The sequence below is a fragment of the Myxocyprinus asiaticus genome, chromosome 42 (genome assembly GCF_019703515.2).
Source record: "Myxocyprinus asiaticus isolate MX2 ecotype Aquarium Trade chromosome 42, UBuf_Myxa_2, whole genome shotgun sequence".
Taxonomy (NCBI): domain Eukaryota; kingdom Metazoa; phylum Chordata; class Actinopteri; order Cypriniformes; family Catostomidae; genus Myxocyprinus; species Myxocyprinus asiaticus.
The window spans coordinates 2,218,009-2,231,852 of NC_059385.1; the positions used below are offsets into that span (position 1 = coordinate 2,218,009).

The window sequence follows — 13,844 nt, forward strand, 5'->3', positions numbered from 1 at the left end:
TGTGTGTGTGTGTGTGTGTGTGTGTGCGTGAGTGTGTGCGTGTGTGTGGGTGTGTGCGTGTGGGTGTGCGAGTGAGTGAGTGTGTGCGTGAGTGTGAGTGTGCGTGCGTGCGTGCGAGTGTGCGTGCGTGAGTGTGCGTGTGTGTGAGTGTGTGTGCGTCTGTGTGTGCGTGCGTGCGTGCGTGTGTGTGCGTGAGTGTGTGTGTGCGCGAGCGTGTGTGTGTGTGTGGGGGGGGGGGGGGCTGGTTTATGTGGTTTACGAGGACTTTTTTTTAGGTTACAAACTGGACATTTCTTGAGTCCCCATAATTCAAATCGCTTAAACATACTAAATGATGTTTTATTGAAAATGCAGAAAGGTTTTTGTGAGGGTTAGGTTTAGGGGTAGGGTTAGGGTTAGGGGATAGAATTTATAGTTTGTACAGTATAAAAATCATTATGTCTATGGAGAGTCCTCATAATGATAGCTGCACCAACATGTGTGTGTGTGTGTGTGTGTGTGTGTGTGTGTGTGCGCGCGCGCTCGCACTCTCTCTTTCGGCAGCAGAATGGCGTGAAAGAGGCACTAAGAGCCACACACACACAGTATCGCGCGCAACCGGAGGAGAGAGTCATTCAGTGTCTCTCCGGCATCCCGTCCGCGCGCATCATGGATCTGCGGTGCTCAAACACTGGAATGATTTTACCACTCTATCTCATCTTTTACTCCATCACGGGCTCCATCAGTAAAGGTGAGTGTCTTAGAATTTTATTTATATTTATTTATAGTAATCGGAGGGTTAAAAGGACTTGGTGCAATTCTGTGCGCGCGATTGCGGGGATCCTCGCACCAGCTCATTGGAACAAACGGCTGTAAGTTACAGGAACTTTTCGGTCCGCTAACCAGACGTGATGTTCGTGTTTATGTGGCATTAGTTATTGCGTGTTGCATCATTTATGAATCATGCATTAATTGAGAATGATCAACCTGTGCGTTTTTAGTTTATTAATGCGATGCGAGAGATTTGTGCAGTGTGAATATACTAAAGGTTTTTACGCATTTTAGGGGTTTGACTTGGTTTAGATCACTGTAAGGGTTCGTCTGAAATTGTAGGCTATGCATATTTGTATGTCAGACCACGTGCCCCTTTTTCCCCCCTTTAAGTGAGTACTTCATACTGCTGACTCAAACCTCTTTTTTAATAAATGCATTTCATATTAAAGCTTGTGTCGGATGCGCCGCAGTATTTTGGCACTCGTACTTTGTCTGCAGTCTGCGCGCAACACTTTCTCTCGTATCGCGTTATAATTCAGTGTATTCATGGTCCTTACATTTATGACTGTGAATATATAATAATAATCTGCTCTCTTATCCACGCGGAAAGCTTTGCGTTTTCTCCAGTGCATGAAACTCAAGACGCGTGCGACAAACTATCACTGTAATCCTAATGGGTAAATCACATGAAACATAAAAAAAAAATCATTCATATTGCACCCCAAAATAAAAATATATTAAATTTAAATTTGCATTAAAAAAATGTAATAAATGGCTTTAAAATTTGCATTAATTGCCATAAGAAGTTACGTTTTTTAATGAGAATTACGATTTTTAGTATTGGGACACTATTTTCATGACAATTCCTCTGAAATTCTCAATACTGCAATACAAAAAGTAGGCTAATAAAATACAAATAGTAAGTCCTGAGTATTTCTCATCATTCTCAATAGCGATTCTTATTACAGTAAAACAGTTTAGCCTATTAATGTAATGCAATGATTTTTACATCCATGCAAAATTTGCACACTGTAATAGAGCTTTTTAGGTTGCAGTCCAAAAACCTGGAAGAAATTAGCATTTTTGAGCCATGCGTTCCCTCTTGATTTACTTATGGGTTTTTATAATGACAGTTTTGGATTTAAGAGAGAAATAAAGACTGTGGTTAACACTGGAGATACTTGGATGTTTTTTTCTACAACATAAATTACACACAGTCATATGTCAAATTGTAATTTTGAAGCCACATGTTGATAAGTTGCTTGATAAGAACTACTATGGTTTCACATTTGTGGTTGGACTGTGTGTACTTTATGTTGTAGAACAAAACTTCCGAGTATCTTCAAATGATGTTTACCACAGACCTTAATTTACTCATAAATTGAGAAACCCCATTATAAAATCCCATAGGAAATTCTGGGACGCCTACAAATTGACGTCATATCAGGACAGCTCCATGGAAAGGATATGATGTCACCCTCAAGGTCTTCTGGTTTAAAAAAATAAAATAAAATCACAAATAAATAATAAAACTATGTTCAAAATATTAAAATCCACTCACTCCTGCAACAATAAAAACATGCAGTTCTAAAAAAGTGTATGTATTCTTTGTATTGAGCCAAGAGGTCAGTGTGTGACATTTCCATCTATTGGTCATGGCTTCTCGTCACACAAATGTGCAGCTCAGAGTTCACCAAACTGGAAATGTAATGCGCAGCAGAATGCAAAAATGTTTGCGCTTCCGGCCTATGAATGGAAGTGAATGGAGAGTGAAGTCTAGTGTGACCGCTGCTTAAAGTCTGGTTCACTTTGCATGTTATTCTGGCCAAGAACCGCCCACATAGACAAAAACTGATTGTACGATCGACTCCTGTTGCCTAAAGTCAGCCAATCAGATTGGAACTGGTGATTTCAGCAGCTTTTGCCATTTTTGTGTGCAGCGGGCATCAGAGTGTGAATGGACTGTGGGCATGTTATATGAATCTAGAGGTGCAACATATTCAGTACAATGTCCAGCTGTCGTGGCGCGATGCAATATTGGTCGTTTCCAGTGTAGACAGGGTGTTAGGATTTATTTTCAGGCTTTCATCTGTAATATGGTCATGGATGTTGATTCTCGAATTGAGAAATAAATCAGAATCAGCTTTCTAGTGGAATTACACTGATGCTGTTTCACAGTCTAATAAAGAGTGATGTCTTCTCTCCCTAGTCACACTGACACCACAAAAGTTTGCTCAGTCTTTGTGCCAGTCCAGCAGAAATTTAGCTGAAGTCAGAAGTTTACATACACTTAGGCTGAAGCATTAAAACACATTTTTTAACCACTCCACAGATTTTATATTAGCAAATTATAGCTTTGACAAGTCGTTTAGGACATCTACTTTGTGCATGGCATGAGTAATTTTTCCAACAATTGTTTACAGACCGATTGTTTCACTTTAAATTGACTATATCACAATTCCAGTGGGTCAGAAGTTTACATACACTAAGTTAACTGTGCCTTTAAGCAGCTTGGAAAATTCCAGAAAATGATGTCAAGTCTTTAGACAATTAGCATCTGATAGGAGGTGTACTGAACTGGAGGTGTACCTATGGATGTATTTTAAGGTCAACCTTCAAACTCAGTGCCTCTTTGCTTGACATCATGGGAAAATCAAAAGAAATCAGCCAAGACCTCAGAAAAAAATTGTGGACCTCCACAAGTCTGGTTCATCCTTGGGAGCAATTTTCAAATGCCTGAAGGTTCCACGTTCATCTGTACAAACAATAGTGCAAAAGTATAAATATCATGGGACCACACAGCCATCATACCGCTCAGGAAGGAGACACATTCTGTCTCCTAGAGATGAACGTAGTTTGGTGCAAAAAGTGCAAATCGATCCCAGAACAACAGCAAAGTACCTTGTGAAGATGCTGGAGGAAACACGTAGACAAGTATCTATATCTACAGTAAAACGAGTCCTACATCAACATAACCTGAAAGGCTGCTCAGCAAGGAAGAAGCCACTGCTCCAAAACTGCCATAAAAAAGCCAGACTACAGTTTGCAAGTGCACATGGGCACAAAGATCTTACTTTCTGGGGAAATATTCTCTGATCTAATGAAACAAAAATTGAACTGTTTGGCCATAATGATCATCGTTATGTTTGGAGGAAAAAGGGTGAGGCTTGCAAGCCGAAGAATACCATCCTAACCGTGAAGCATGGGGGTGGCAGTATCATGCTGTGGGGGTGATTTGCTGCAGAAGGGACTGGTGCACTTCACAAAATAGATGGCATCATGAGGAAGGGAAATGATGTGGATATATTGAAGCAACATCTCAAGACATCAGCCAGGAAGTTAAAGCTCGGTCACAAATGGGTCTTCCAAATGGACAATGACCCCAAGCATACCTCCAAAGTTGTGGCAAAATGGCTTAAGGACAACAAAGTCAAGGTATTGGAGTGGCCATCACAAAGCCCTGATCTCAATCCGATAGAAAATTTGTGGGCAGAACTGAAAAAGCGTGTGTGAGCAAGGAGGTCTACAAACCTGACTCAGTTACACCAGTTCTGTCTGGAGGAACGGGCCAAAATTCCAGCAACTTATTGTGAGAATTTAAAGGCAATGCTACCAAATACTAACAAAGTGTATGTAAACTTCTGACCCACTGGGAATGTGATGAAAGAAATAAAACTGAAATATATAATTCTCTCTACTATTATTCTGACATTTCACATTCTTAAAATAAAGTAGTGATCCTAACTGACCTAAGACTGGGAATGTTTTCTACGATTAAATGTCAGGAATTGTGAAAAGCTGAGTTTAAATGTATTTGGCTAAGGTGTATGTAAACTTCTGACTTCATCTGTATAGTGACGACATACTGTGTGTGTGTGTGTGTGTTATTGAGAGTTGTGTTACTGTGTGTGTGTGAGTTGTGAGTGTATTTATAATGAGATGCATACATGTTGTAATTGCAGCAGATGGTTATGAACTTTGTAAGCCCCTGGCTCTCTGTTGCGCTCAACACTCCAGGATACAATATGAATGAATCTGTTGCAAAGTGATGGAGAATGAATTCCCCTTTTCTGTTTCCACAAATTAAGGATGAATTTGAAATTAGAGCACACTGTTAGCCAGACATCCCTTACAAAAACGTACTGTGATGATACCACGGTGCAGTGATGGTATCAGATGGTAATACCATGGTAATTTGATCTACACTTTGGGACATTGCTGTGCGGATGATAGGTAATTCTGAGTGGTTGTTAGAACATTGCTAGGTGGTCTCTAGGTTTGCCCAAGTCAAAAGCGTCCACCCTCAAGTCTTAGTAATATTCTGGTTTTTAGATATGGCTTGGGTCTCTCGTTCAATGCAAGTCTGGAGTGGTGGTGGCATAGTGGGCTAATGCACAGAACTGGTATACAGAAGATTACCAGTTCGATCCCCACAGCCACCACCATTGTGTCCTTGAGCAAGGCACTTAACTCCAGGTTGTCCCTGTAATAAGTGCACTTTAAGTTGCTTTGGATAAAAGCATCTGCCAAATGCATAAATGTAAAATGTAAAGTCTATAGGATTTTTTCAGTACATTGCTCAACCTTATCTTTGTGAACACCACTGTAAAATCCAGATTGCTCAAGTTAGAAATATCCTGGTTCTGAACACAAAATCAGGACACAGTCAAACTCATGCTGGTCCAGCTGGACTCTCTGGAGGAGGTGAGCCGAACTCAAACCAACTGAGCAAAATTCACACTTACAGCTGGAGATCCGCACTGCGCTGTTTACATCAAATGACTCAGTTTCCGGCTTTACTTTGTGCCCTAAAGAGCCATTAGCAGAAGTTTGCTTTTATTTTTTGTTTGTCCTCCAAGGTAGATTTAGGAGGATGTTATCTTTGTTTTGAAACTGGACTTGGGGGAGTCGCTAGTGTAGTTTTATACACTCTTAAAAATAAGTTTTCCTCAATGGTTCTTTACAGGAAAGAGCCCACTTTTAATCAGTCCATAGGGTTTTCAAGTGGCTGTATGTTTCTTTGTAGATTTAAAATGGTCTTGAAGTTATTATTTTAGATTAGGTAGCTCTGATCATTAAATGGAGTTTTATAAACTAGATTCAGGAGGAGCAAGGTCATTTAATCTGACCAATCACATCTCCAGAGTAAGCGTATATAAACAGCCGCTTACCTCTACATGGCGTAGAGTCTTCCAGCATCCCTCCACCTCCCCTTTCTCATCCTATCTATTTACTAATAACTAATCTAAGTCCGGGGGGGAGGGGGTATTTGAGCTTAGACCTAGCCTCGAGCCCTTCGTCCAGGACAGCAAGCCACACACTTTTACCCTATCCTCTAAGCAGGATTACATTAACTTGCAAACTACTGAACGATTCTTTAGAATGGCCTTCAAAGGAGAATAGAAGATCGGTATCGGCCCCGATACTGATGTTTTTTCCCGGATCATCTATCAGTCCGGCTGGCCCGATCCAAATCCGATACCACATGTTAGTTATGGTTGTTACCATTAAGCTCAAAGAATGACATAAAAGAACCTATAAAGCACCATTAAAGTAGTCCATATAACTTGTGCATTTTGTTCAAAGACTCTTGAAGACATACAATAGCTTTGTGAATCGCAAAAGGCTGTGTTTGATAAATAAATATACAGTCTGTATGCGCAGCACGCTTCCCTGAACAAGCGATATGTGTGCAATAAGTGGGCAGTCCACACAGACTTCATCTCAGATGTACAATAGATGCTAAATAGTTCTGTTCGCTTACAACAAGCATTGAGAACGGTACCGGATGCACATTTCACCAGATGTGGAATAAGAAGCGAATTAAACTACTTAAACCTACAAACACTCTTCTGGAGTTTCCCTGGAGAGATCCTTCAAAATAAAAGTGAGAGTCAAAATAAAAGCCCTAAGAAATTACAACGTAAATGGATCACTCTATTGTATAATAACATTTTATTATGATTATTTTACAAATTACAATAATAACAAATCACCTTTGTAATTTAACAAATTATATGAAATTTATGAAAAAGTTGACTGGGTTCCAAAAAATTACTATGCGATTGAAAAGTGGACTGATATCCTATTACAACTAAAGTGAACAAAAATAGAGATCAAAAAAAAAAAAAGATGTGAAAGAGAAATGGCTTCTTTTCTACTGAAGACTTTAACTGGAATAGCTGTTAATTTTGGTGCTGCATCCAGCAAGTTTTTCTTAATAGGCTGCACGTGTGGTTATAAAATAGTTTTTTGTTTTCCTATAATGAAATCATGTGTAGTTAGAGGTTTTTGCTTCTTTACACATAAAAGAGTCCTCCCAATCAGTTCCACACAGAGAGGTATAGATATTCTAAACTCATTAGGAAAACAACAACAACATTGGTATCGGATTGGGATTGGTATCGGCTAATACTGAAGAGTTCAGGTATTGGAATTGGATTGGGCGAAAACATTTTTTATCGGTGCATCCCTAAATAAAAGTGGTTAAGGTTTGGCTGGTTCGCACTATCCAGTTAGCCCCTGCTGGTAGAAGCTGTAATTGGGTAAAACCAGGACAAATAAATAAACTACTACCTAAGTCAAAAATGACAAGACCGTGACAACATTTTTGCCAAATTACATTACATGCCTTCTTGTCTTGCAAGAAGGATATAGCTGCAGACAGAGATCCAAAAAGGGATGGAAGCTCCAAAATGCCAGCAAAGATCTTGAGATCCCTTAACCTAACCCTAACCCTAACCGTGTGTGGAGGTGTCACCCCCTTTTGGACTTGGAGTAACCCCACTCCCTTCTGGAGTAATCCCACCCTCTTTTAGAGATCTCCACCTGCAGCTATCCACCTTATTTTTCAGCGTAACTAGGGCGCCACCATCAACCTTAAATGTGGACCTCTTCCGGTCTAAGCCACCTCCAGCCATTTCAGTGATACAAAATACTAATTTATACTGCTTTATAATACAGGCTGGCAATACATGTGATCATATTATTATCGTTCATTATTATTTTCATGAACACCTTGGATTGTAGCGCATACAATTTGACCATTTATTGCATTTTGCAATTGTTTTATCACACGCTGTAGCATAGGCAAAATGTATGAAACGCTCAGCTCCGTCTATAACAGCTACCGCAAACTTCACACAACCAGGAGAGAGCAGAAACCGCTGGGAAAATACTGCTTCAACTTTCTATCTGCCTCAAAACTGCATCTTGTTTCATTTTGGCAAAATAATAAACGCATTATTCTCTAATTTCTTGTCAGAGAATATTCCCACTCTCTGTGTGGTGTATAGACACGCAGATCTTGCATTCAGCATGGCTTATGAAACATCGTGTTTGGACATAAATAAATAAAGGCATCATCGGAGGTTTTGAAGATAAAAATATGAATGGAGGTTTATATGGAGACAAGAAACACAGCATCCTCACACTCTCAGTAAAGTAAAAGAAGCAGATTTTATTATTTATTATAGATTTTATTTTTTACTCTTTATCCTATTTTTATAAGGCCATACCACTAAATTCTGGTTGTATTATCCTTCTAGTTATTTACATTGCGGTCAATGAGAGTGGAACTTTGTCACATTTGCCGGAGATTCAGCCAAATCGACAAAACCAACCTCTCTACGCTATGAAAGTGAATAAAAGTCATTGTTGTTGTAGCACCTCTAGTGTTCATTTCACTGGGAAACTGCCATGATACATACAGTACAACAAGTCACGTAAAAATAATTTTGCAAAAATGTAGGTGTAGTAACGTGCTTCTGTGAGGCCATGTTGCCTAAAACCCTTTTTGTAACCTTTGCATTTAAAAGCTCAGAAGCACTTGAATGGTAGTTTTCATTTTTGACACTTCAAAAAGTATTTTTGATTGTTTACCTATTAGTAATAGCTACAGCCATACCACTTCTACAATGAATGGTCACTTAATTAACAGAGTAGTGCGGCAACAGTGTTTTGTTTTACGTTACGTTCTGGCAGTTCAGTTCTCCCAAAGTGATTACGTTTAGCTCTGAGTCAGATTGGGGAGATCTCAGGGTGGTTTGTTGCCGTAGAATCCATCTGCCACTCACGTCTAAACACTCAAGCGTCTCCGTTAAGCATATCAGGAGAGTTTATTTATCTGATCCCTGGTCAGAAAGACTGACTTCCCCCACTATGTTATCTTTACTTCCAGGTCGTTTATCATTGCCGAAAGCTGCTCTCGAGGCACTCAAGTGTTCAATTTAATCATGACCATGTGGCTGCTTATGCTTGCCGTTGTAGTGTGTTTTATGATAAAACTTAGTTGCCACAGGAGTGTCGCAGAAGCTTAGTCATAATTGTGAAGTATGTGGGCACGTCTTGCTAAAAACGGGCAACAGAATCAATTATAGTGCTGGGAAGAGCGGGAATGCCAAGAGAGAGGACTGGAGTTTGGCTGCATTTCAGTTCTTCTAGATGTTGGCACCAGACTATGAACTGGGTCATGCTGATGAATAATAACGTAGGGGAAGTGCCGCTCTTTTAAAGGTGAAGTTTGGATTTTTGTAGTTTTTTTTTTATGTTAAAATATTCCCGTATCCCAGTTTAATGTGCAGAGTTAACTTCAAGTAAGTCATTTGTGGTTGACTTCCAGAAGAATGTGTCCCAAATGACGCATTATACACTATGAACTATGCACTCGACCATGTATAAATTTTTTAAGTGTAGTATTGTCTAAAATGGCATCATAACGATAATCAAACTGTTTTAAACATACTGTTGACGAAAACATGACGAGAAATACACATGAGGGTTGGGTAAAAATATTGTTTTTCCGATGCATCGCGATCTTCATTTGAATGATCTCGATATCGATTCTTAAGTCCCAAGATCGATCTTTCACTCAATGTGAAACCCTCCACTACAATGAGAGGAAGTCACTCGCATTTGCAACCAAATGCGACTAAAGTGAATGTATTTGGCAACTGGCTGGTAAATGTTTACATTTCACTCACCGGTAATTGTGTAGTTTAGTCTTGAAGTGTTCAGCAGCGAGATCCTTTCACAGCATGTTGAGAGTAAAATTTGCTCCGTGTAATGTGTGTCCAAAGACGAGATCCACGCAACCCATTTATCATTGAATAATGTCTCTTTTAATATGCTTTCTGTTCTTTATAGTCACTTGTTGATCAAAAACAACTACAAAAACACATTTAATTCTAATCATGCATCGCACAGATGAGATAAAGCCATTTGAGTCCTCTCTCGTTAACATGCGCTCATTTACATTTATGCATTTGGCAGATGCTTTTATCCAAAGCGACTTACTGTGCACTTATTACAGGGACAATCCCCCTGGAGCAACCTGGAGTTAAGTGCCTTGCTCAAGGACACAGTGGTGGTGGCTGTGGGGATTGAACTAACAACCTTCTGCTTACCAGTTCAGTGCTTTAGTCCACTACACCACCACCACTCCGCTGTTGCTTTAAGAAAAAAGGCATTTTTTCTTAAAGAGACAGTATCGGTTTTAGCACGTGTTCAACAAATCAATGTAAATACTTGTAAATAGAACAAATTATGCAATTTAACAATAAATATGTAACAAAAATAATATATAAAATATAATATCTTATTTATTGATTGAATACATTTATTTGTTCATTTTTAAAAAGCCAAAATGTGACCAAAATGATGAAAAAGTAATACAATATAATTAGTAAAATTAATATTGTCCTAATGAACCCAGTTAAAAGGTCCCCTGTATAACAACATTATTTGCTGGGAGATAATTTATTTTATATGTTAGCAAAAGGGATGGATTATTACTGAAATAAACCCATGTGAATCGATATTGATTCGAATTAAAATCGGAATCGAATCGAGAGTTTGTGAATATATATATATATATATATATATATATATATACATACAGTATACTTTACTAATGGGTTAATTCAACCTAGTCTAATAGAATGAACATTACTACAACTACATTTTTGCAAATAGACGTTTACGTGCGGTGTTCTACGTTTCATTGCAGTTTCTTGGTGAAATAAACACTAGAGGTGCTACTACAACTGTGCGTTTTATTCACTTTCACACAAATAACGAGTACAGTGGCTTATTATGACTTTATATACATATTTTTCGCTCTATTACTCATCCACTTTATTATGATATATTGAAAACACTTTTACTAAAACAAATAATTTGAAAAACTATACATTTTAATGCTTGTATTACAGACTCACCTACATTTACACACTTATTTCAATGTGATTAGCTTCGGCGGTAGATCACCTGATAGAGTGTTGGACTTTGAACTCATAAGATCGCAGTTCGAGTCCGGCCACACACAAGCTAACACGTGAGACGAAAGTGTATTATGAAATGATGTGACTGCTTCAGAAAACGTGCCTTTCATTTCACGTTTCCTTTTAGGACACTATCGGTTAGGTTTAGCTGTTGGTTAAGGGTAATGATGTCTGTTTTTTTCACACCTCATGTGTTCTAAGTCCTAGAATCTAGGACACAAACAGTTAGGTTTAAACTAGAGTTTTAGGTTAAGGAGGTATGTTTTACTCTTTAAAACCTCCATCTAACATTCACCTTAAAAACCTTGTCTGATTACGACACCATTTCAGGCACTTTTGGCGCCCCCCGCTGGACATTTCACTTGTAAACTGCAGCCAAAAGTGTAATGAAGCATGGTAATGCAAATGTTGGATGGTAACTTAATGTTAATGAGATCAGGCTGGTTTAATTACCTCACTCACATCTTATAGGCTATATGTGACAACATGAATATAATATTACATTTGAAATCTGCACAGACAATAAAGCAAATTATGCAATAGTCAGAATGTGTAACTTGCGTTATAAATGCGCTGTGTCTTTAAAAAATGTGCAACACATAATGCAATATCATGAACGGTCTAAAAGTGACCGTATATTCATTATGTGCAGTTTTATAAATTAAACTTTAATCTTTAACACGTTTGATACATGTTAACATAAATGTAAATTCAGGAGTTTATACATTTTTCACAATGTTAGAATTTTTGGTTAAAGTTTGGTCTATTACAGTTTGATTCATGGTCAACTAATGTTATTGTTTTAATCAAAATTCTATGCTATTTTAGTCAAACTGACTATATTTAGTAAAATTGGCTATATTTTCTGAATATGACATGATGAAATATTGACTAAAATAAAAAATAAATAATAAAAAAAAAAAAAAACCTGAAAATTAACACTGCCTTGAAAATATTTTCTTTGAGCAGTCCGGCAAATTAACTTTTGACTCTGACTTTTGGCCAATGACATTAGTTTGGGTCAAGACTATCTGACTAAAAACACACAGAACATCTTAGCAACTGAATAGCAACACCCTGGCAACCACCCAGAACTCTGCATAGCGCATGGCGGCAAGTTTTGCGTTGACAAACAACACTTTCAATTTCTTTAGAAAATGTAAAATTACAAAGTTATTTTTGCAATTCTGTTTGGTGCCCCTAGTGGTAAATTTAAGTTTAAGTTTGAAACATTTTGACATGTGGTAGGTGCTTATTTATTTTGTGCTTGTTAAATAAGTTTGTGTATGTTGTGTTATTATGATTGGCCATCATTTAATTAGGCAAATACCTAAACAATAACAACATGCGGAAATATGGCTTGTATGTCCCAAAGCGAGATCTAAGCCTCATCAGGATTTATCGTTTATCAATCCAGCAAGTTGCTTTCACGGAAAGGAACATAAACTCACAGAAGAAGATCAATTTGATGAGAATACTCTCTATATTTCCCTGCAAAGCACATTGTCCATTATGATTCATGGGAGCACGGCATCTAAAAAAACTAGGCTGAGTACAAATCACCCTCGTATATCTTCTTTACTGTCAGTTATGAAAATGTGTGAATAGAAAGTCAAAGCTTGAATGGGGTTCTTATGGAGTCAAGGTTACGCAATAGTGCCTGTTGTGGGTTTTTACTATTTGAACTTGCGGCTGCCTCTCATAAATTAGCATTTATTAATACAGAGCGCAGCATTTAAGCGCAATTTGGCATAAAATGACGCCGCAGCTGTCAATGACTCAAGTGTGTTCTTAAGGCCGAATATCTCTCAAGGCTTTAGCACATAAACCAGCGCTCATATACAGTATTTTACACAGCTGTCAGCACTGATAGGGGATACAGCCGAGAGAATTCATCAATGTGAGTGATATTTTGTCTACAGAATATACTGCACTTGTTCAAATATTTCTTTGGCTTTCAGTGCAGAGTAATTTCAGGAGGAAAGGTGTTTTCTTTGGTTGTTCTGCACATGTTGTTTTTGACAGCAAAAATAAAAATTCTGATATGTACTCACTTGCATGTCATAAACCCATATGCTTTTTTCCCCCAACCTGGTCTCTCATTGAATCACACTACTATACCTACATTTTTGATAAATGGTTTTTACGCATCTCGTTGAACGTATCGCATCAGTTTCCTGGTGAAATGAGCACTAGAGGCACTAAGGCTTTTATTCACTTTCACACAAATCACGAGTTAAATGGCAGATTATCAGTTCATAAACACTTACTTTTCATCCAGTTTCTCACACAATGCTATCTTATGACATCTAAACACTTTTACTACAGCGCATGACTCATTTTAACGTTTGCATTACATAACCAAATACATTTACAAGCTTGTTCGAGTGTGATCAAATTGCACGGTAGCTCGACTGATAGAGCACTTGTGATGCAAAGGAGCGGGGTACGAGTCCTGAAGAGACACTATCGGTTAGGTTTAGGTAAAATGGAAAAATAAAAATAAAAAAACTTTAAGAAAGAAAATGTTTACATTTTTAGCACCACATAGTAGACATCTGTTTTCCATCTTACATTTGCATTATATGACACTATCGGTTAGATTAAGATTTAAAAACTTAAGTCCATTTTTAGTGCCACACTGAACATTTCCACCTTAAAAACCTCATCTGTTTGGGAGAACATTTAACTTGCTTTTAGCGCCACACAGTGGACATTTCACCTTGGAACTGCCAGGAGACATGTAATGAACCAAGCAACATTATTTAGTAAAAAAAAATCACAACATTCATGTAATTTTCATGAGATCAG

At 38.0% G+C, this 13,844-nt stretch overlaps 1 protein-coding gene across 1 annotated transcript in view; it reads left to right on the forward strand.

Moving 5' to 3' along the window:
* The first annotated feature begins 598 nt into the window (after window positions 1-598).
* Window positions 599-13,844, forward strand: part of LOC127433061 (contactin-associated protein-like 5) — a 136,372-nt gene continuing 123,126 nt past the window's right edge. The window contains exon 1 of the mRNA XM_051684698.1: window positions 599-730. Coding sequence (XP_051540658.1) covers window positions 649-730 — 82 coding nt within the window. The 5' untranslated portion in view covers window positions 599-648. The remainder of the gene's footprint in view (window positions 731-13,844) is intronic.